At 35.4% G+C, this 21,190-nt stretch overlaps 1 protein-coding gene and 1 long non-coding RNA gene across 2 annotated transcripts; both read left to right on the top strand.

The window, feature by feature from the left end:
* The first annotated feature begins 10,959 nt into the window (after nt 1–10,959).
* Nucleotides 10,960–12,417, top strand: LOC123308478. The gene is made up of 4 exons (XR_006537131.1): nt 10,960–11,506; nt 11,762–11,862; nt 12,197–12,259; nt 12,329–12,417. It is a non-coding gene; the product is annotated as an uncharacterized LOC123308478 (long non-coding RNA).
* Nucleotides 12,418–12,807: 390 nt separating this feature from the next.
* LOC123308421 lies at nt 12,808–15,076 on the top strand. The gene is made up of 6 exons (XM_044891057.1): nt 12,808–12,928; nt 13,048–13,113; nt 13,211–13,285; nt 13,360–13,559; nt 13,693–13,852; nt 14,917–15,076. Exons 1-6 carry the CDS (start codon nt 12,898–12,900, stop codon nt 15,039–15,041), a joined length of 657 nt encoding a protein of 218 aa, XP_044746992.1. The 5' UTR covers nt 12,808–12,897; the 3' UTR covers nt 15,042–15,076.
* Nucleotides 15,077–21,190: the final 6,114 nt, after the last annotated feature.

Here is a 21,190-nt window from a genome sequence, read left to right on the forward strand (position 1 = left end):
TGACAATGTAGAAAAAGCGTACACCGAGAAAATAGTAAAGTATCAAGATCTGGCTTTTGAGTTGAAAGAACTATATAGACTCACCAAAATAACAATACTCCCACTGGTCATCACTACGAATGGGTTGATTGAGATTCATCTCCAGGAAAACACAAGGAAGCTCGGGCTTGAGGAGAGATTGATCGAGGACGCGCAGAAGGAGGTGATTCTGTGGACCACCAGGATTGTTCGCAGATTCCTACTGACCTCCGTTAAGTTCATTGGGCGATCTGAGTAATTGGAATAATTTTTGTTTATATATGTAGAGGGAAAGGTAAATAACAGGGGTACCTAAAGAGGGGAAAAGATTTTTATCGAAAAATGTTTCTTCAAACGAATCAGACCGTACTACCTCCGCATATATTTCTTATTAGTAGTGCGCTCTCACCTCCCGCAACGTTGCCAGATTTTAGGAGGACAGAAAGTAAGGCAGCTTGAATTCTACTCATATATAGAATACAGCTGCTCTTCCGATTCATTCACACATATTGAAACCTGTAAATAGTTCGAGAACGATCTAATATTTATAAACTTCATAGGCTAATAATAGATTGATTAGGTTCGTGATCTCGGTGTAAATGAATTTGGACAAAAATTATTATTTTTTCTTCATGAATATATCAACAATTTTGAATAAATTTGCTTATGTCTACGATACTTCGTCCGAGAGGGGAGTTTAATACCATATAGGTCCCCAAATGAATGATACATATGACAATGAAATTTTTCGTGAAATATAAGATTAATTCCAAAGACAATTTCACCGAATTTGTTCTGGTATGTAATTTTTGGGCATTATATTCCATTGACATGTATTTCCCGAATGAATCAACAAAGATATACGTTTTACTTTCAGCTTCTATACTTGATTCACTTTCAGTTTAGCACTGGATTGGCCATGGAAATTGGATACGTTTCACTCTGTATGGAACGAAAATGTTGGGTTAAGACGCTTGTAAAAACATTTTTGAGTTTTAAATCAGTGCTACGTAGTCCGTACTACGTGAGACTCTCAGTAATTACGTATTTCATCACAATGTCAAATCACTTCGGAAAATATTAAGCCGAAAATATGTAACGAACATAATTGACCTTTATACAAACTGATTGAAGACATACCAAATCTTTTTATTTACATGAAAAATAAAAGGGATCAGTAGCTTGAGGAGAGTTACTGTTGTTTATCTTCTTTTGCTGAAGGTTGAAGACGTTACATCAGTTGTAGAATTCAAAAAAATCAGTGTTAGCATTGAGTTGAATACTCAAAGGTGGTAGGGAATGGGTATCTCTTGAAGAAATGAACGGATAATTACAAGAATGTTGAATTCTTCAACAAAATAAACTACCCTCTTCTTAACCGAAAGCTTGGGGAGATCGACTGGGATGCCTTTTTAAAACCGACTGGTGATGTTGAAGAGTATTGGTCTATATTCACATCAATTCTCCAGAATCTGATGGACGAGTGCTCGTATGAGAAGGTTATTACCCAGGTGCCAGCGAAGCCATGGATTGATAATAACATCCTTAAGTTGATACGTCATAAAAAAATCTATATGGCAGCGTTACACACGCTATAAACGACTGAGTGATTACAATGAACACCGACGTTTTTCTAGTTCTCTCTCAACTCTCATTAGAAATGCCAAAAGGGAATATGAATCCAAATTAGTCCGATCGAAGGACCAGAAGAAATTCTTCAAGTATGTGAGGGCAACCCTCAACTCCAAAGTTGACGTACCGTTGGTTCACAACAGCAACAATCAGCCGTGCTCAAGTCCTGAAGAATCTGCAAATGTTCTAGCTGACTCGTTTGCTGCTTCTTTTACCGCGGGAAGCTTGAACTTCCCGAAGATGCTCGATCCACGCTGCTCCTCTGAGATTTCAGACATAAGTTTTACCCCTTCTATCGTTGAAGCTCATCTCTCAGCTCTTAAAGTCAACTCCTCCCCAGGTGCTGATGGTTTCTCGGCAAGACTACTGAAGGAATGTGCAAAGCCGCTATCATATCCACTTTCTCTCATATATACACGTTCATTCGAGACTTCACGTTTGCCTTCTACCTGGCGAAGTGCACTGGTGACGCCAATCTTTAAGAAGGGGGACAAACGTGATGCTTCTAACTATCGTCCCATCAGTCTGGTTCCAATTGTAGCTAAGGTCTGTGAGAGAATTATTCTTGACAATGTCCTCCATTTTGCTCTTGACACCTCTCTTATACCGGACTGTCAGCATGGTTTCCTGCCTGGGCGTTCAGTGATTACCAACCTTCTTGAGGTCATTAATTCCTGGTCATACTCGCTTGACAAGGGTCACCCGGTTGATGTGGTCTACCTGGACTTTTCACGCGCATTCGATCGTGTGCCACACAAACTCCTCCTTCGCAAACTGGAACATTTGGGAATTCGTGGCCGTTTACTTCGCTGGATTGAGTCATTCTTAACTGATAGATCGTTCAAAGTTCGTGTCGGCGGGACCCTTTCATCTTCGAGGCCTGTTTTGAGTGGAGTCCCACAGGGGTCCGTGTTGGGACCACTCCTTTTCATCCTCTACATCTCTGATTTGCCGAAGATTATTAGGTCCTGCTGCTTTCAATTTGCCGACGATACTAAATTATTCAACAATCCTAATGACGCAGCTCACATACTTCAAGAGGACCTGGATAAATTGACCCTGTGGTGCCGGGATTGGCAATTGCCCCTCAATCAGGAGAAGTGTGTTGTTTTGCACTTAGGCAACCATAATCCCCGACGTCAATACCTTCTAAATAATATGCCGATCGCTTCTTGTAGTAGCCACTGTGACCTTGGTGTGGTTGTTACTGAAAATCTGAGCTGGTCCGAACATATTCTCCATGTCGTTAACAAGGCCAAGCGATCTCTTTTTCTAGTTCAGAAAGCTTTCGGAAGATGTGATCCATCTACATGCGCAGCCCTGTACAAGACATACATCCGCCCCATCTTGGAATTCGCTGGCCCTGTGTGGTGTCCAGTGTTGAGCAGAGATTCTGAAATGCTTGAGAACATCCAACGTCGTGCGACCAGGCTTCCGTATGGTATTACGCGACCTAACTATGTGGAAAGGCTTTCCCTCATGGGTATGTCCACATTTGAAGACAGAAGGATTCGCGGTGATCTCATCATCACCTATCGAGCCCTCCACAATTTGTTTGGGGTCGATCTTGGATGCCTTTTCCGCCTGAACTCCGACTGCCGACTCCGGGGTCATGCCTTCAAGCTGGCGAAGGAGAATTTCAAAACATCACAGAGACAGAACTTTTTGACAAATCGCGTGTTTGGAGTGTGGAATAGCTTGCCTTCATCTATTGTGAACTCGGTATCGGTGAACGCTTTTAAGTGCGGTTACGACGGCTGGCGTCGTTGCGTGGAATAGTGTTGCTCGTGACTATGTTCTATTTTCTACATTTGTTGTTTTTTCTTTATTTCCTGATAACTTCATTCATGATTGTTGTTTTTGATTGTATGAGTTTATAGGCTATGCCTAAACTCTTAACTGCAATATAATAATAATAATAAAAAAATCATCTTGAGTGAATGGTAGTCAAAATAATTAAAAGAAGTTTGAAGTAAGGGGAGTTTCACCTTCAAACAAAACAACTGGCTCGTATTCATGTCTGTTTATTTTCAATACATTGATATAATAATGATAATTATACAGGGTGTGGTGAAATGAATGGATAATATGGAGCCTGCGGGTAGATGATTCTATGGCGGTTCAGAAAAATTAATATATTTTACTTTTGGTAAAAGTGCCTTGGTTTTTGAGATATTGGGGATTTTCGATGAATCACCCCAAATAATAATAATAACTGGATATCGACATTTTTCATCATAGCGGATCAAAAGAAACTCCTTGATTTAATGGCATTTCTTAATTGCTCGAGGAGTCTTTTGCGATTTTTCAATACATAGGGTGTTTCACAAGTAAACGGACAAACGAAAACCGTGAATAGAGAGCATTGAGCTCAGTTCAAAAACACCTCATATGTGTGTCCAGGGCATTCCGTTTCCGAGGAGTTTATTCAAATTTCCCGAATTTTCGTTCAGCCATAACTCCAAATATTTTAGTTGGATTCGGCTAAAAATTCATTATCCTCTTAAACTTGTAAGTTTCAATAAAACAGAACATTAAAAGTTGACGAACACACGACCGGACTCATTGAGGCTATATTCAAATTTAAACTCATGCAATACACTCAGTTTGTAGTTTTTCGTCATAATTTTGAATTTTTCAGGTATCTGCATTGATTTTCTCAAAATCAATGAAACTTTGGTATGCCTTATCAGTGGATTATTTTTAATGAATAATTGTTTGGTGCTGAAATGCCACTGGAAAAAACAGCGCTGCATATTGACTTTTACTTCACACTAATTAATGGTATGAATATGATCCCCAATCAAATGTGGAAATTTAAAAATGGAATTGGAAATGTTCAACTGAATTTTTTCTTTCTCAATATATGTCTTGCATTTGTTTTTGATATTTATAGCATATCTGGTTATGCAGATAAGTCATTTACGGTGATAATGATCTTTATTATTGATAATGAACAAAAATGGAAATCTACGCTATCATGAAAATAATAATTGTAACTTGATATCTTCCGAATGAATCGCTTTTTATGGACAATGTGGACCTGAAGTAATTTTCCGAATTAATTTTCACCTCCTTTGGTCTTTTAGTGAAGGTAATGATTCGCCCTTCGAATAAGTATGATAAATGCACTTTCGAATTCTTCACTGATTCCGTTATAGTCATTATTCGATCTATGGAAATCTATTGATTGGTCTGGTCTTATTATAATTCGTTATCGAAACATTGATGATATTCATGCACCAGCAAAAGTATTTACCAGTATTTCAGGTCATTTCATTAGAAGCATAGGACCCCAACATTGGACTGCTAGATCTCCAGATCTGACACCCCGCGATTTCTTTCTTTGTTTTTATTCACACAACTGGTTGTCCATAGAAAAATAGATTCATTCTGAAGATCAAGTTTTAATTTTTAGTTTCAAGATAGTAGTTTTTCCATCCATATTTGGATATTATGTATTTCGAAACATTTTATCATTGTGAATGACTATTTTGAAGACCGACTATGGTATGATTGTTTAACACATTCAACAGAATACTTTTTGAAAAAGAAATCAACTAAGAATTTCTAAATACATTTTCATGAAGTGCTCTTTTCCTTAGAGGCGTCTGACCAAAACAATTATTTCTAGAACATGATCAACAGGTGGGGAAACCCAAAAATCAATTTATCTTGAGACAATAGTAATGCAGATAACAAAAAAGTTAAAATTATGATAAAAAAACTGCATACACGTTGTTTTTATGAGTTTGAAGTCAAGTAAAGCCTCACTGAGCCCGGTCCTTATTTTTGTCGAATTTTAATGCTCTGTTTCAATGAAATTAACAACTCAAGGCTAAATATAAATTTTCGGTCGACTTGATCGAGAATTTGAGGAGTTATAGCCAAACGGAAATTCGAGAAATTTCAAAAAAACCCGAAGAAACCTATATATATGTTGTCCCAAAACTATTGAATCAAACGTCACACCACGATAGACTAAATCAAATACTATCGAATGACACCAACATTAGTTGAGCGAAAATGTACCGTGTCTGAGAAACCTATCCTAAAGTTGCCGATTTTCGAACTATTTTTTCAATCACAAGGCCAATTTGTGATTAAGGAGAGCGTTTTTTCCCATATTATCACCCCCGTTTATTCTGAGTATTGAAAATCATGTAGAAAAAACAATTGTTCTGATTTATATTTACTTAGGTTATGGTTATCGATTAACTACTTAAAATAATTTCAATTAGGGGAGATAAAAAAATAATCTTAGTTCAATATAATTTAAAATCGATATCCTTTTTCACAAACTGGCCCTGTTATTAAGAAAAATAGTTCGAAAATCGGCAACTCTCGGTATTTTAATAAAATTCTGATTATTTTGGAAACGGTACCTTTTCGTCGAACTAATGTTGGTGTCATTCGATAATATTTGGTTTACTCTATCGTGGTGTGACGTTTGATTCACTAGTTTTGGGACACCCTGTATATGGGGTGAATTTAAACTCAGCTCAATGCCCTCTATTCATGGTTTTCATTTGTCTGTTAACTTGTGAAACACCCTGTACCTCCTTGTACCGTCGTATGAAAATTCAAATTCTTCTTGTTGTGAGAAACGTTCAGCCCAACATCTGTTTACTGCAAAACACGTGTTAATGCTGATATGAAGAGTTCAAACTTTTCTACCTGATTCGGGCTTTCAGGAACGAATTGCTCAAGACGCCGAGTTCGAGTAACATTTCGTTTTGCGTGTTATCTAATATATAAAATTCTCGTGTCATAGTTTTCGTTACCATACTCCTCCGAAACGGCTTGACCGATTTTGATGAAATTTTTTGTGCTTATCCGGTATCTATGAGAATCGGCCAACATCTATTTTTCATCCCCCTAAATGTTAGGGGTAGTCCACCCCTAAATTTTTTTTTGTATTTTTTAGACAAAATTTTTAATTTCTATTTTTTATGATACAACATAGAAAAATACATACAATCCTGAATTTTCACCCTTCTACGATCAACCCTTATTTTTTAATAGCCATTTTAGTAATTTAATCATTAGGAAATTATTTATATGGCAAAACAACGTTTGCCGGGTCAGCTATCTATGAGAATCGGCCAACATCTATTTTTCATCCCCCTAAATGTTAGGGGTAGTCCACCCCTAAATTTTTTTTTGTATTTTTTAGACAAAATTTTTAATTTCTATTTTTTTATGATACAACATACAAAAATACATACAATCCTCAATTTTCACCCTTCTACGATCAACCCTTATTTTTTAATAGCCATTTTAGTAATTTAATCATTAGGAAATTATTTATATGGCAAAACAACGTTTGCCGGGTCAGCTATCTATGAGAATCGGCCAACATCTATTTTTCATCCCCCTAAATGTTAGGGGTAGTGCACCCCTAAATTTTTTTTTTATTTTTTAGACAAAATTTTTAATTTCTATTTTTTTATGATACAACATGGAAATTATTTATATGGCAAAACAACGTTTGCCGGGTCAGCTTGTATTGGATAAAATTGAATTTATTCCATTGATGATTCGAGAATTATTGATGTCCAGAATGCTCCAGAATGATGAAAATTTTCAGATTTCATTGAAACTCTTCTGAAAATTATGTCGTATATTATCAAGTTTAGATTTTAATTCATTCAGAACCTCGTAGTTCGGCAAATAATGATGTAAATAATTCAATATTCTATTTGCCTCAAGACTCAAAACTTTTCGAAAAACGATTTTTTTAATGATTTGATGACGAATAAATCAAAAAATTATGTGTGTTGGTATTATATTTTCATTCATTGAAGAATATTTTTATTTAGAATAATGAAGTTCAACAAATGATACGAACAAGACACTTATTCAATTAGCCTCATGATCCGAAACATTTCAGAATTTATTTCATGTTTAGATAATCCGCTGCATATCGTTGTTCACAATACGTAATACGACTGTCAATTTAGGACCAATTATAGAACGATTCAATTAATACTTCAATAGCTTGCGAAAATGTTGGTCAGGCTATAAACTGACAACTCATTTTGTCAAACGACGGATTTCAGCGTAGTTGTTTTTTTGAAAAAAAAGTAGTAGATTCTCGCAAAATCCGAAACTCTCTACATGAATAGGCCCAGTTGTTCAGTTCGGGATTAAAGTTTATCCTAGATTGATTTTGACATTTCAGTTCAGTTCTGTCAGGTTAATCCAGGATCATCTTAAATCTCGGCCAATCCTGAACTGAACAACCGGGCCTTATAGTAATAGCAATATGTAGCATTAATAAAGTCGGTACATATATTATTGGAATAATACTAATTTTTTATAGCGGAGAATAGTAGTTTTTAGCCTCGGTATTCACGAAATTCATTTTATTATGTTTTTTTTTTTTAATGTAAATCGGCCCGAAATCTTGGATCCACCGACCTGCTAGTTTTGTATACTTATACAGAAATTTTTGAATTCAAGCGAGAGACACATTTCCTTCAGCGCAGTTGTTGTTTCGAAGAAAAAGTAGTAGATACTCGCAAAATCCGAAACTCTTCATGTATAGGCGTTTATTATTATTATTATTATTATTAACAGAAATTTTTGAATTTAAGGGAGAGACACATTAAAAAAATCGATAGCAAGTTACCGCCTAAACTAAGAGCTTGCCGAAGTTGAAACTGGTACCAATCTACTCAGTGCTTTATAATATGTATAGGTTCATGACTCAGTGTTTTTTAGAACCTGTAAAAAAATTAAAAACTGTAAACGCCTTCCAAAGGCTGTATCTTTGTATTTGGAAAAAAATTTATAGGAACTACCCCCGCTTATTTTCATTGAGGAATCATCTCCCTTAGGCCTTCGCATTTATTTACAGCTATCCTGTATACAAATATAATTTATCTATGTACCTATTCATTTTGGATAGTAGAAGTTTAATCAAGATGTGTTATTTTCGAAGACCAAATCAAAAATTTCAATTGCACCTGATTTGTTAATTATAAGAATCATCATTTATTTTGAATAATAGAACTGCATGCGAAAATACTTAAATTAACTTTTGTCTTTCTCCTTTCATCATGCGCCCATCATAGTGTCCGCTGTTCATCATAGCTTTTATGAATTTACCAATGAATCATCCGTATATCAATCATATGTATCCGAGTATGTATCTTAATTAACTTCATTTTGTAGATTCATCATGTCTTGAAAAATATGGTTGCAATTTCAAAATAAGTTGACTCGAGCAAATCTGTTTTGGATAACTCTTCATAAAATCTTACTTGTTTCGTTATAATTGGTAATTTTCTTTATGATACATCACTAAAAAATTTAAACCAGAGAGATGGTACAAGCTCCTAAAATTTTCGAGAAAATCCAATATCCATAATCGATAATAAGAGAGATGTTTCTGAGCGATTTAAGAAAAATATATAGAGCGTTCCATTTGAAATAACACAACAATGTCCAACATTCGGTTTAGCCGACCTTGTTCATTTTTGTGATAATGTAAAACTTGTACCATTTTTGCTCTTGATTCTGAAATGAAAATTTTCCTAATGACTCATTGTCCTTGAATATTCATCACCATTTACATCAGAATATTCTTTTCCAAAAAAAAGGGAATATCACTTTAAGACTCAATAAAGAAAAAATTCAAGAGTTGTCCTCCAAATTAATAAATTATAAATCTTTTATTTCTATGGATTTTGCTCGCAAACCTAGGCCACTGGACGAACTTGACAGATGGAAGGCTACTGAGCTCAGGCAGTTTTTATTATATACTGGAACTGTCGTTTTAAAAAGTGTTCTTCCATTTGACCAGTACCGCCATTTCATGACACTGAGTATTGGCATTCGAATTTTATGTCTGCATCAAAAAAAACTATATCCCTATGGTCATTCACTTTTGATATATTTCGTCGAAAACTTCGAAATATTTTATGGCAGGGAGAATCTTTCATATAATGTTCATAGCTTGATTCATCTCTTTGCTGATGTCAAAAAATTTGGACCGTTAGACAACTTCAGCGCATTCAAGTATGAAACGGCTCTTTTCAAATTGAAATCCAAACTGAGGCAGACTCATGAACTCCTGCAGCAAATCCACAATAAAATTTGTGAAAGCTATCAGAATATTTCATTTAATAATAGCCCTGTTTGTTCAAGTCCTATTTTGGTAAACTTTATTTCCACAACTATTAATGGTCATTCAACATATAAAGATATCCATTTTGAGAATTTCACACTTTCAATAAATTCACCAGATAATTACTGTTTTTCTGATAAAAATGTTTTTGAAATACTTTCAATTGAAAAATCTGAACATGAAATTTTCGTATATGGAAAACAATATTTAAATCAAGAATTGTTCATTGAAAAACCTGATGTTTCAAAACTTCTCATTCTCCTTGTCCAGTCTAATAACTTTGTTTTCAAATATATTCCAGTCAACAGAATTTCACAAAAATGTATAAAAATCCCTACTGATTCAACACATTTTGTAGTAATGCCCTATATTCATCAAATGTGAAAATATTTTTCAAATATTCCATAATCCACACAGGGTGATTCATAACTATTGGGACATAGGTTAAGGGTAGATTCTTTGTACCAAAATATGGCGATAGGACCTAATATACCTCAATAAAATATTGCTGTGGAAAAAGATAGAGGGCGTTAAAGTTGAATTTTTTATAAGGGACGAAGGCGTTTCGAAGTTCGAAAGTCCTTTATTAAAAGAATTAGAAAAGGCATAGAAGTCGGAGGAGGCTACGTAGAACATTTAATTCAAGTTTATTTTTTTTATGTTACATTGTTTTTAATTATGCTTTATCGTCGAAATAAATAAATAAAATAAATGAATCGTTACTTCAAATCCCCTTCCGATGCTCTGAATTGTTCAACTGTGTTTTTCTTAAGAACGGATGAAAATGCAGTGAAATTATTAGCAAAAAACAATGGAGGGTAAAGCCTCCATACAAAAAACGAAAAAAAAATTCAATATACAGTACAATCGCGATACTGTGAACACTCGCTCGTTAGAACGGCTCAATAGCGTAAACAACATTGTTTCTGCCAAAAAGGGTGCAAACTAAGATCTCACAATTTATCTTCGATAAGAATGTATTTTAGTTTTATAAGATAATAAATCTGTATAGCAATATGTTTTAGAATTTGTATTTCAGTGACCTCCGGTAACATGAACAAGCTCTATTGTGTGAACAACCCTGGTTTTATTCTGTTCACGTTATCGCGATTGTACTGTATATACATATATATAGGTATATTTGGTCCTATCGCCGTATTTTGGTCCAAACAATCTGCCCTTAGCCTATGTCCCAATAGTTATGAATCACCCTGTATAATTCTACTTATTCGATATTTTCTTTACACCTGTAAAAATCATGTAATTCAGTTTCTCCTTCAATTATTAAAAACTAAAACTAAAATTATCTATAAATATTAGGAATTCATATGTTTTATTCAATTCAAATTTTCAATCATAATGAATTTTTCAATATTCAAGTTCTGTGGAAATGAATTTTGTCGAAATATCATCAGACAAGGCTTGAAAGAATCTGAAATCGAATCATAATCTTGGGGATTGTGTTGTCGGGCTGATCTGAGACATACAAATCATTCTGCTGCTTTCAAAATTTTTCTAGGAAAATGTCGTATGCAGTTGTTTGCTTTGTGGATGAATGCCAGGGCGATTCAGAAGTTGTCCAAGAAGTGCCCATTTCTTGGCTAAGAAATAATAATACGATGTGTATGTGGCCTCCATCAAACATCTCGTATCATATAATAAACGGAACACCACCATCAAGTTCATGGAAATTATGTCCTATCAGGTTTGATCGAATTTGTGGTAAGTCACTGATATTCTTTCCAAAAGAGCGTACACAAATATTTTCATTTTAATAAAAATGAATTCGCTTGTTCAAGTGATGTGAAGCCTTGAAAAAAATTCAGCAATGTTATCAAAAACTATTTCAATTATGTACATATATTATGAAAGGCTGAAAAGGCTGTCGTATTTGTTAGGGTAGATTTTTGTCATTTACAATAAAAAATATTGGAGTATTAAAATTTCATTTTGTATTTACATTTTTATGTATTTCAGATAGTCTTGCAGATGCTAGAAGGCGCTGCATTAAGGAATCTTCATCAGAAGATGAGAAAGGCAGAGGCCTAAGAAAAAAAATTTTTCGAAGCACCTGATAGGTAAATAGGTTTCTTTGTGATCATCAAGCAAACTACAAATCATTAATTAATATTGAGTATATTACAGCAAAAATGATTTTTTTTTTTTATAAAATAGACTCGAAATTTCAGTAAAGCTGGATTTCAGTTCAATCATACTATGATTTGGTCAAAATTATCATTATCATCAGTCGCTGATGAGATACATGTTTGGATAGTAGAAGTATTCAAACCCTATTTTTACCAGAATTTGACTATTTTCTACGAGTCTGAATAAAATTTATTTACTTTCAAAATAAGTACAAGGAAATTTGTTGTTTCATGAACCTATTATTCACTCAAAAATTTTTTTAAGGTCATTATTCTAAATGTGCGTCTCCAACAATGGAGGAAGCTGTTCAATCATCAGCAGATTCAGGTAATAGTTTTTTGCTAGAAGACAAAAATAGTTCTTCAGCCTTTTCTACAATTGATGTATTTTTTTCAGATTATAGACTACAGGAGATCGGGATGCCACAACCAGGTAAAGTTTGTAACTGCATCTGGTATATTTTGAAATAGTAAAATGGAATGGTGTTCCATTGAGAGGATTACATACAGTTAATAAAGATAGTTTCAGTTGGGTTATCAGTTTAGATATGTTAAATTTTATTGGAGCTACTTGTATTGAGCTCATTATTGAATCCATTAGGGATGTATAATAAGATGTAATTTAAATGTTTCAATCAGAAATGTATATTTTGTAGAAAACACCTTTTTCAAACACTAGGCAAATAGTTTGTTATTGCAATAATTTTTAACCACATAGGCCAGGTCTTCTCACAATGGAACACAATATGATAATATATATTATTTGAAACATGGAAATGGTCTATTATATCTAAATACCCTAATCTCTAATGATAATTAATATTATACTTCTAAATTACCTAATAGCGTGAATAATCTTAAGACCTATATATATCTCTTATCTCTCAATCACAAATATTTTGCTTTTCAGAGAACGTAACTCGGTTATGGCCGCAAACATCTTCCAATTTCTACAGCCCTTCCTGCATGACAGGGACAGTTGCTATCGAACACAATGGTAATTATACTCTTGAGTTTCTTTTTAACAGAATGCATTTGTGCATTTTTACGCAGAATAAAAAATAACTTTAAATGTTGAGAGGAACCCCTAGTTTATAAATTGATTGTATTTTATAGAGATCTTACGACACCCATCATGGCCAAAACAAACAGGTGTCAACCAACATGAGCCACTTACCACTGGTAAGTTATATATATTGAATATTTCACAGTCTGTTCATTTCCAGTTACGAAATGAAGAATATCTACAAGTGCTGTTCATGATTGTTTATTTTTATAGAAAATCGATACACAATACCTGATCGACCCTCGTCCATTATCAATCAAGAGGTTCAGACTAGAGTTGAAAACAATGGTAAAAATATTTCTTGAAGAGAAAAATACAGGGAACAACAAAATGAGTTATTATATTATAAAATTCACTTCTAGGGAACCTAGAAAGAAAGATTGATAGGTTGACTGAGCTTGTTGGGAGGATTCTCCTAGAAATTGAGGAGATAAAGTTACAGCGCGGAAAGAATGAAGTGCTGAATCACACCGGTTTGAGGAATGAATTTCCGTTTACGTCTTTGGAAAAACTGAAGGAATTTGAGGCAAGGCTAGAAGATGAGGAGGAGAAAAAAAAAGTGGTGAGTTTTTATCTTGAGAGAATGCACAATAATTTTTTTTCTTGGATATATTAATTCACTTTATCAAAAATACACTTTAGGTTATCAGGATGTTTTTTTCAGTTCCTTTTCTGAAAAATTATTTGTTTTTCAGACCCAATACTACAAATCGATAGGAGGCTTGACTTCCAAGGACTTCCATTCGAGGGTGATGGCAAGGGTCTTCACAAATTCCCTTGCCATGCAGTGTTCTTGGAAGAGATTCAAGAACAATTATAAGGTGGAGAGTATGTTACTCCTACAATGTTTATATGGTAAGAAACTCCTCAATTTATCCATAATCTTCAATTAATTCAGGAAACTTTGAAGGCCAAAAACGATTTGTAAGAGTATAAGTTCAATCAGATGTTGATGAAACAGAGAACAATTGTAAGATGACTTTTTTGTTGTTCATGCAGATTTCAGCATTTCTGAATTCAACTGAACTGCATAAAGCCAATATGTGCAGAAATGACATTTGTTTTATTTGTGATATGACAAGTAATACTGGAAGATCCATTGAACAACTGTCCTTCGAACTCTGAACTCATTGAATGATTCGTTAAAAAATCTATGCAATAGTTAGGGTTTTCACTCCCAATCTCTGGAACAAAATCAATAAAAAAATTGAAATGAACGATTTGCTCCTGCGTAAATTCTGGCACTAATTTGTGAGGAGCCAATCAAGTAGAGAAAATTGTTGCCTGACAATGAACTGAAAAAAAAATTTGAAATTATAATTATATACAGTAACGGATAGTCAATATCTATATCATTGATTTTCGTCTGATGAAGGAGTCTGATATAGACTCCGAAACGTTACTATATATAATTATAATTTTAAAGTTCTTCTTTTCAGTTCATTGTCAGGGAACAATTTTTTCTACTTGATTTGCTCCTTACAAATTAGTGCAAGAATTTACGCAGGAGCAAATCGTTTATTTCAATATTTTATTGATTTTGTTCCAGAGATTGGGAGTGAAAACCCTAAAAAGTTTCAGAAAATGCAAAATCATCCTAGATTGAATTTCCGTCGACATCTATGCAATAGTGTTCATCTAAATCTGTTACACAACCACCACTTTTTTTGGAAGATATCTTTGAAATTAGGTTAATTTATATGATCGAATATTTCGTATAGATGTCGAACATAATACATATGTGATTTTTAATGTTCTTCGTGATATTAGCCAGAAAATAGTTATTCTCTGCTCTACCAAAATCTTCAGTTGTTTATCGAGATGACTTCAAGTTTCTTTCTCTGAAAACTTGCTCCCCATTTTGTGAAACAGTCGCTTTCCGTTATGTGAAAAAAACATTTAATCTGTTTATTTTTCAGATGCAATTTGTGGGGAATACCCCACAACTCTGAAGGAATTCGAGATCCTGACTAGAGACTGGCTTCGCCATGCGAAGCAAAGGAAGGAGCGGGAAGCACCGTTGGCCAGATCCTTGGCCCCCTGAATTTCTGAATTCTTTAATAAAATAAATGATCAAAAGTTAAATAATGTTTTTTTTCCATACCATTCCATTCTTTCTGTAACTAATGCCGAAACCCACTCTCTAATAATAATCTGGAAATTAAGGTGAGCAGAGAATATGAAGAAAGTTGTGAACTTTACCATCTCATATTCTTTCTTCGATCGTTAAAACTGATGATAATCCCTAATTGAACTTAAAAATGAATAACGCGATTTTTCATTTTTCACTCCGTTAAGATTTTTAACCACTACATGGTAGCGTTCAAAATCATTGTCCGGTGTGCATCCGACGTCTGACGCGGTTGTTCGATTGGTGATCGAACCGCGTTGATTGAAGCAGAGACAAATACTTTACAACAAAGATTATAGAGTTAGTTAACCTAACTCTATAATCTTTGACTTGTCAATACTTCGATCAACGGTCGAACCATTAAGAGCGCGCCGGGTGACGTTTGACGTTGAATTCTGAAGGGAACTCATGTGTTTCACTATTCGTAAAACACGTTTAGGGCAAATAGTAACCACTTTACTCTTTGCATAAAGTAAGTCGAGGGGTGTGTTCTGTGACTCTTTGTTTAGGGGTTGAAGAACTCAACGAAGTGAAAATCATTCTATTAATTTTATACATTAAATTTCGATTTTTCCAAATGAAAAATATATTTGTTAACCTTGTTGTGCTAACTACTTGTAGCAGATTGAATAACATGAATACTCAAAAGAAAAATTTGAATTTTGGAGTAGATTACTTCCAATAAGAAAAAAATCTGCGATTGCCAGTGAGAAATTACATCAATCACAATGTGATTTTTTTTCTTAAAAAATTGAGTTTTTTTGCGAGTCGTCTGTTTGGTCTATGTGACGAAAATTTGAAGCCAATGAATCAACATGTGATTTCAACAGATGCATTAAAATTGGAGGTATATGTGACACTCCTGGGAGGTACAATATAATTCTCTCAGGGCGCCTCTGGCATCAGAATATGATGCGTTCGAAGAGTCTGAAATCACTTCACATTATCAAATGATGAATGCTTCTCCAAACTTCCCAATGTGTTCACTATGTTACCTCAATGGGACTCAAATTTTGACGTAAAATGAGACTCGCATTCAAGTAACTTCGTGTTCCTTTTCGTGTCAGAATGTGAAGTAGAAAATGACCAAAAGGGTCCGAAATAGAAGTTCTGGAGATAATAATATGAGTAACAATTTGACTCGCAGGTGAGATTTGAAACTGGGATGTGAGTATCAGTAATATCTCTGAGATCAATTTGTGTTTACTGGGCTATTGTGAAGGTAATCTCACTCGTTATTTATGACCTGAAAGATGACAATGGTAAGAAAATCGCCAACATTCATGTTAAAGATTTAAAACCGTTTCATTCATCAGATCCATAGTAAGAACACTGTATAACAACCGTTTGAAAAAAAAATACATTACTTACCCGGTTACCGTCCTGATGAATCCATTCCACCATAACCGATAGAGCTAACCTGGCCTGCCAGTGTTGGATAATTCGATTATGTGTTCCTATTTCCTCATTTTCATGAAATCTCCAGCCGATGCCAGCAACTCAATGCCACAGGGGAGTCCACGACGCCTGGGCTATTGTGAAGGTAATCTCACTCGTTATTTATGACCTGAAAGATGACAGTGGTAAGAAAATCGCCAACATTCATGTTAAAGATTTAAAACCGTTTCATTCATCAGATCCATAGTAAGAACACTGTATAACAACCGTTTGAAAAAAAAATACATTACTTACCCGGTTACCGTCCTGATGAATCCATTCCACCATAACCGATAGAGCTAACCTGGCCTGCCAGTGTTGGATAATTCGATTATGTGTTCCTATTTCCTCATTTTTATGAAACCTCCAGCCGATGCCAGCAACTCAATGCCACAGGGGAGTCCACGACGCCGTTTGATGGTCCAGATTACCCCGGATGGACTGTATTTGCGGATGTTATCAAAGATATTACACACCAAGATGGAGCATCCCTTTACTGAATGCATAGAATGTTGTGTACTCATAATAAACACTGGATGTTTACAAACAAACGCGTCAACAGTAAACAGAAACCAGTGGCGTAGTTGAAAATTTGTAAATAATGATATATTATATCTTTGATTATAGCGGTGTGAAGAATATTAATGATGGGTATATATGAATTCGATTCCATCAATTGCTTTGAAAAATAAAATACAATATCTCGATAAATTGAAGTGAAATGACCTGGGGCACGAATTTTTTTCGATATAACTACGAAGTTTTAAGGAAATTTTCGCACACATGGTTGTGATATTCCGTAAAAAAAATTACTTTACTGATTGCAGACGGCCCCTATTCAATCCTGGGATATCAATTCGGGTTACCAATCTGAGGCACGAAGTTTTTCCGATATATCTCCGAAGTTTTTACGGGTGTCAAAACGAAATATTCTCACAAATTATTGTCGACTATTCAAAATTCATATTACGTGAAAAACTCCAGGACTCAGATTGGCGTTTCTTACAAAAAAAAAAATTTGTTTAGTATGGTCCATAATATTGCCATACATCGAGGTATTTCAGGTTTCACACTAGGCCGATCGCTTATTGTGTCAAGGGAAATTTCTTGATAAAGGTAGATTCCAATTAAAAGAATTGCTAAACGAATGATGTGAGGAAAAAATTTTCAATAATACAAAAAATACAGATTCGATCATGTTGGTAGCTATTACTTCAGTAGTAAATAATATGTAATATAGCCTTAAATTTTGTTTTCCACGTTTTATTCAGAAATTAATTACAATAATTCATTATTTGCTTTTGTAGTCGAACAGGAATAGAAGAAATATTCTTATAGAAAAAATGAACAACATCCTATATGAACAATTTTTAATAATAATACAACTCCATCCAGAAAAACATTACAGTTCAATGATATGAATTAATAGGTCAATAAGGAGGTTACGACATTAACTAAGAGTCAGACAATTCCCAAAATAGTTAATGCATCTTTATCAAAATTATACTTAGAATTTAAATGATTGAATGTTCTATTAAATGATTGAAAACTTAATACTGACAAAAAATTCCTATATAAAAACAATAATCATGTAGCTCAACATTTATATGCAACATTAATAATAAGAGGGACTAATTAGAAAGCCCAATTCTTTCGTTTCGTTGAACATTACTAGATTCATTGTTGAACTTGAATCGAGTATTATTTTGTTTTCAACCATATTGCACAATTGAATATGTGGTGAGTACCATACTATTACAAAATAAAAATTATCATTTTTAGTACATATAGATCTAGAAAATAAAATTTATAAACGAAACAATAGGATTCTGAAAGTTTGAAAATAGGGGAAAAACATGTAGTTTCTTTGATGAGGGATATCAACAGACTGGTGCAATCATTGCAATTTTGATAGAAAATAATAATAATAATAACCATTGCCTCGACACTCTGAAGCAAAAATTAAGTCTGTATGCAGAACGCCTGAGGAGATATAAAAGCAATTATAGCCGGAAAAGAGACAATAATTCATTCGAAAAGTCGGAAGAATCTTTCTACCGGTCACTCACATCGTCGGATGGAGAAAATGGAAAGTTACCACCAAAGGAAGCCATTGAACAATTCTGGACCGAACAATTATCAACGAAACCTCAGTTCAATGGAGATACCGGATGGATTGAAGATGAAAAATCTGAAGCTATAAAATATGAGCCGATGCAGGATGACATGATCACAATTGAAGAAGTAAAATTAGCTATCAGAGGACTGCACAACTGGAAAGCACCTGGGCCTGATGGATTACAGAACTTCTGGATCAAGAAACTTTGGATTATGCATGACAAATTGACCTCCGCAATAAATGATGTCATTGAAAATCCTGAAAGAATGCCAGTATTCCTTACACATGGCACAACATACTTGTTACCTAAAGACCAAAGGAATACAGAAGAGTGAAGACCCATCCAAATACCGACCAATCACATGTCTTCCAACGATGTACAAATTAATCACATCGTGCATTTCAAACCGAATTCACAACCATTGCGAAAGGAATAACATCATCGCCATGCAACAGAAAGGATGCACCAAAGACAGCCGAGGGTGCAAAGAACAACTAATAATAGATTCAGTTATCTGCAATCAAGCGTTCTCTAAGCGAAGGAATCTTTACGCTGCGTACATAGACTACAAAAAAGCATTCGATTCTATACCTCACGAATGGTTCTTGACGATCTTGAAGATTTACAAGGTGGATCCCAATATTGTTAAGTTCCTGAAAAACGCCATGTCAACCTGGCGTACTAGTCTTCAAATGAAAGCAGCAGATTGCTCCATTACAACAGGACCTATTCCAATAAGACGCGGAATTTTCCAAGGAGACTCGCTGAGCCCTCTGTGGTTCTGCATGGCCCTGAATCCCTTGTCTCATAGATTGAATTCTACGGACTACGGATTTTCCATCAAGAGCGGCAGTAGAACTATGATGAAACTGAATCATCTCCTTTACATGGACGACTTGAAACTCTTCGCATCTACCAAAAAACAAATGCAACTGATGCTGAAAATGGTGGAAGGATTCTCGGAAGACATCAAAATGAAGTTTGGACTAGAAAAATGTCGACTGCTTAACATAACGAGAGGGAAAATAGAAGATGGTACGTTCAAACTCAAGGAAGGTGCAGAAATTGAAGCATTAAAGGAAGGAGACACATACAAGTATCTAGGCATAAAACAGGCAAGAAAAATCAATCAGACCCAGATGAAGAAAGAATTAACGGAGGAGTTCACCCGAAGATTGAGGAGGATAATGAGAACTGGTCTTAACAGCAAGAATCTGATAAAAGCGATTAACACCTACGCTTGCTCGGCGCTGAGCTATTCATTTGGTATTATCTCTTGGACGACCACCGATTTAGCAGCTTTACAGAGAAAAATAAGGACGATGCTGACTAAACACAATAAACATCACCCCAAAAGCTCAATAGAACGGACAGAGCTGCCACGACATCTTGGGGGTAGAGGAATTGTTGATTTGTCCAACCGTATGTTCAAGGAAATTGAAGGACTTCGAAAATATTTCTTGAGCAAGGCAGCTTCGTCAGAACTCCATCGAGTAGTTTGTGTTGCTGATACTTCTACACCTTTAAAGCCACAACAGGATCACTTGGAAACCGTCGAACACTCTGCAGAAAGTAAAATGCAGAAACTGATTGGCAAACCTTTGCAGGGGAGGCACCAGAACGAGGTCAACCATGATTACGTCGACATATCTGCGTCGAACTACTGGTTGACTTCCGGAAGGTTGTTTCCTGAGACAGAGGGCTTCATGCTCGCCATCCAGGATCAGGTGATTCCAACAAGAAATTACATGAAATACATCGCCAAGGATGCCTCAGTGGCGGACGATAGCTGTCGTTATGGTTGTGCGACACATGAAACTATCCAGCACATCACCGGGGGATGTCAGAAGTTCGCGGGCACGGAGTACAAAAATAGACATGATGCTGTTGCCAAGATTCTTCACCGAGAATTGGCACTAAAACACCAACTTTTAAGTTCGAAAAAGGTTCCTTATTGCAATTACCATCCGGATGCTGTGTTGGAAAATGAACATCACAAGCTCTACTGGGATCGCACGGTTCTAACAGACCGGAAAATAACCCACAATAGACCAGACCTCATATTGCTCAATAAGGATGAGGACAGAGCACTATTCATCGACGTGGCAATTCCAAATAATACCAATCTTCTAGATAGGCACACTGAAAAAATTTCAAAATACAGAGATCTCGAGGAACAGACCAGAAGACAGTGGAAGCTGAAAGATATCAAGACCATCCCTATTGTCATTTCATCTACAGGCCTGATACCGAAGAAACTACTAGAGAACTTGAGGAAACTTCAGTTGGACGAAAATATCTATAGAGTCATGCAGAAGGCGGTACTGCTCGGAACGGCGAGAACTGTACGCAAGTACATGGGGAATGCAGAGGAACACCGTCTGCTCCGACAGGAAGTGCGGGTGGAGCAGGAATCCAACCTACAGCAGGGAGGCGAGGAGCGACCCGGACCCGACCACCACCACGAGCCCGAAAACCTGGAAAGGGCTTCAACAGAGCTTAATC

This window comes from Coccinella septempunctata, chromosome 2 (assembly GCF_907165205.1).
Source record: "Coccinella septempunctata chromosome 2, icCocSept1.1, whole genome shotgun sequence".
NCBI lineage: Eukaryota > Metazoa > Arthropoda > Insecta > Coleoptera > Coccinellidae > Coccinella > Coccinella septempunctata.

What these genes read in the sequence shown, in the direction of transcription:
- LOC123308421 (XM_044891057.1), top strand. Translation starts at nt 12,898, where the DNA reads ATGACAGGGACAGTTGCTATCGAACACAATG. An exon ending in GACTAGAGTTGAAAACAATG is followed by an intron (nt 13,286 to 13,359) that starts GTAAAAATATTT and finishes ATTCACTTCTAG; the next exon opens with GGAACCTAGAAAGAAAGATT. An exon ending in AGGAGGAGAAAAAAAAAGTG is followed by an intron (nt 13,560 to 13,692) that starts GTGAGTTTTTAT and finishes TTTGTTTTTCAG; the next exon opens with ACCCAATACTACAAATCGAT.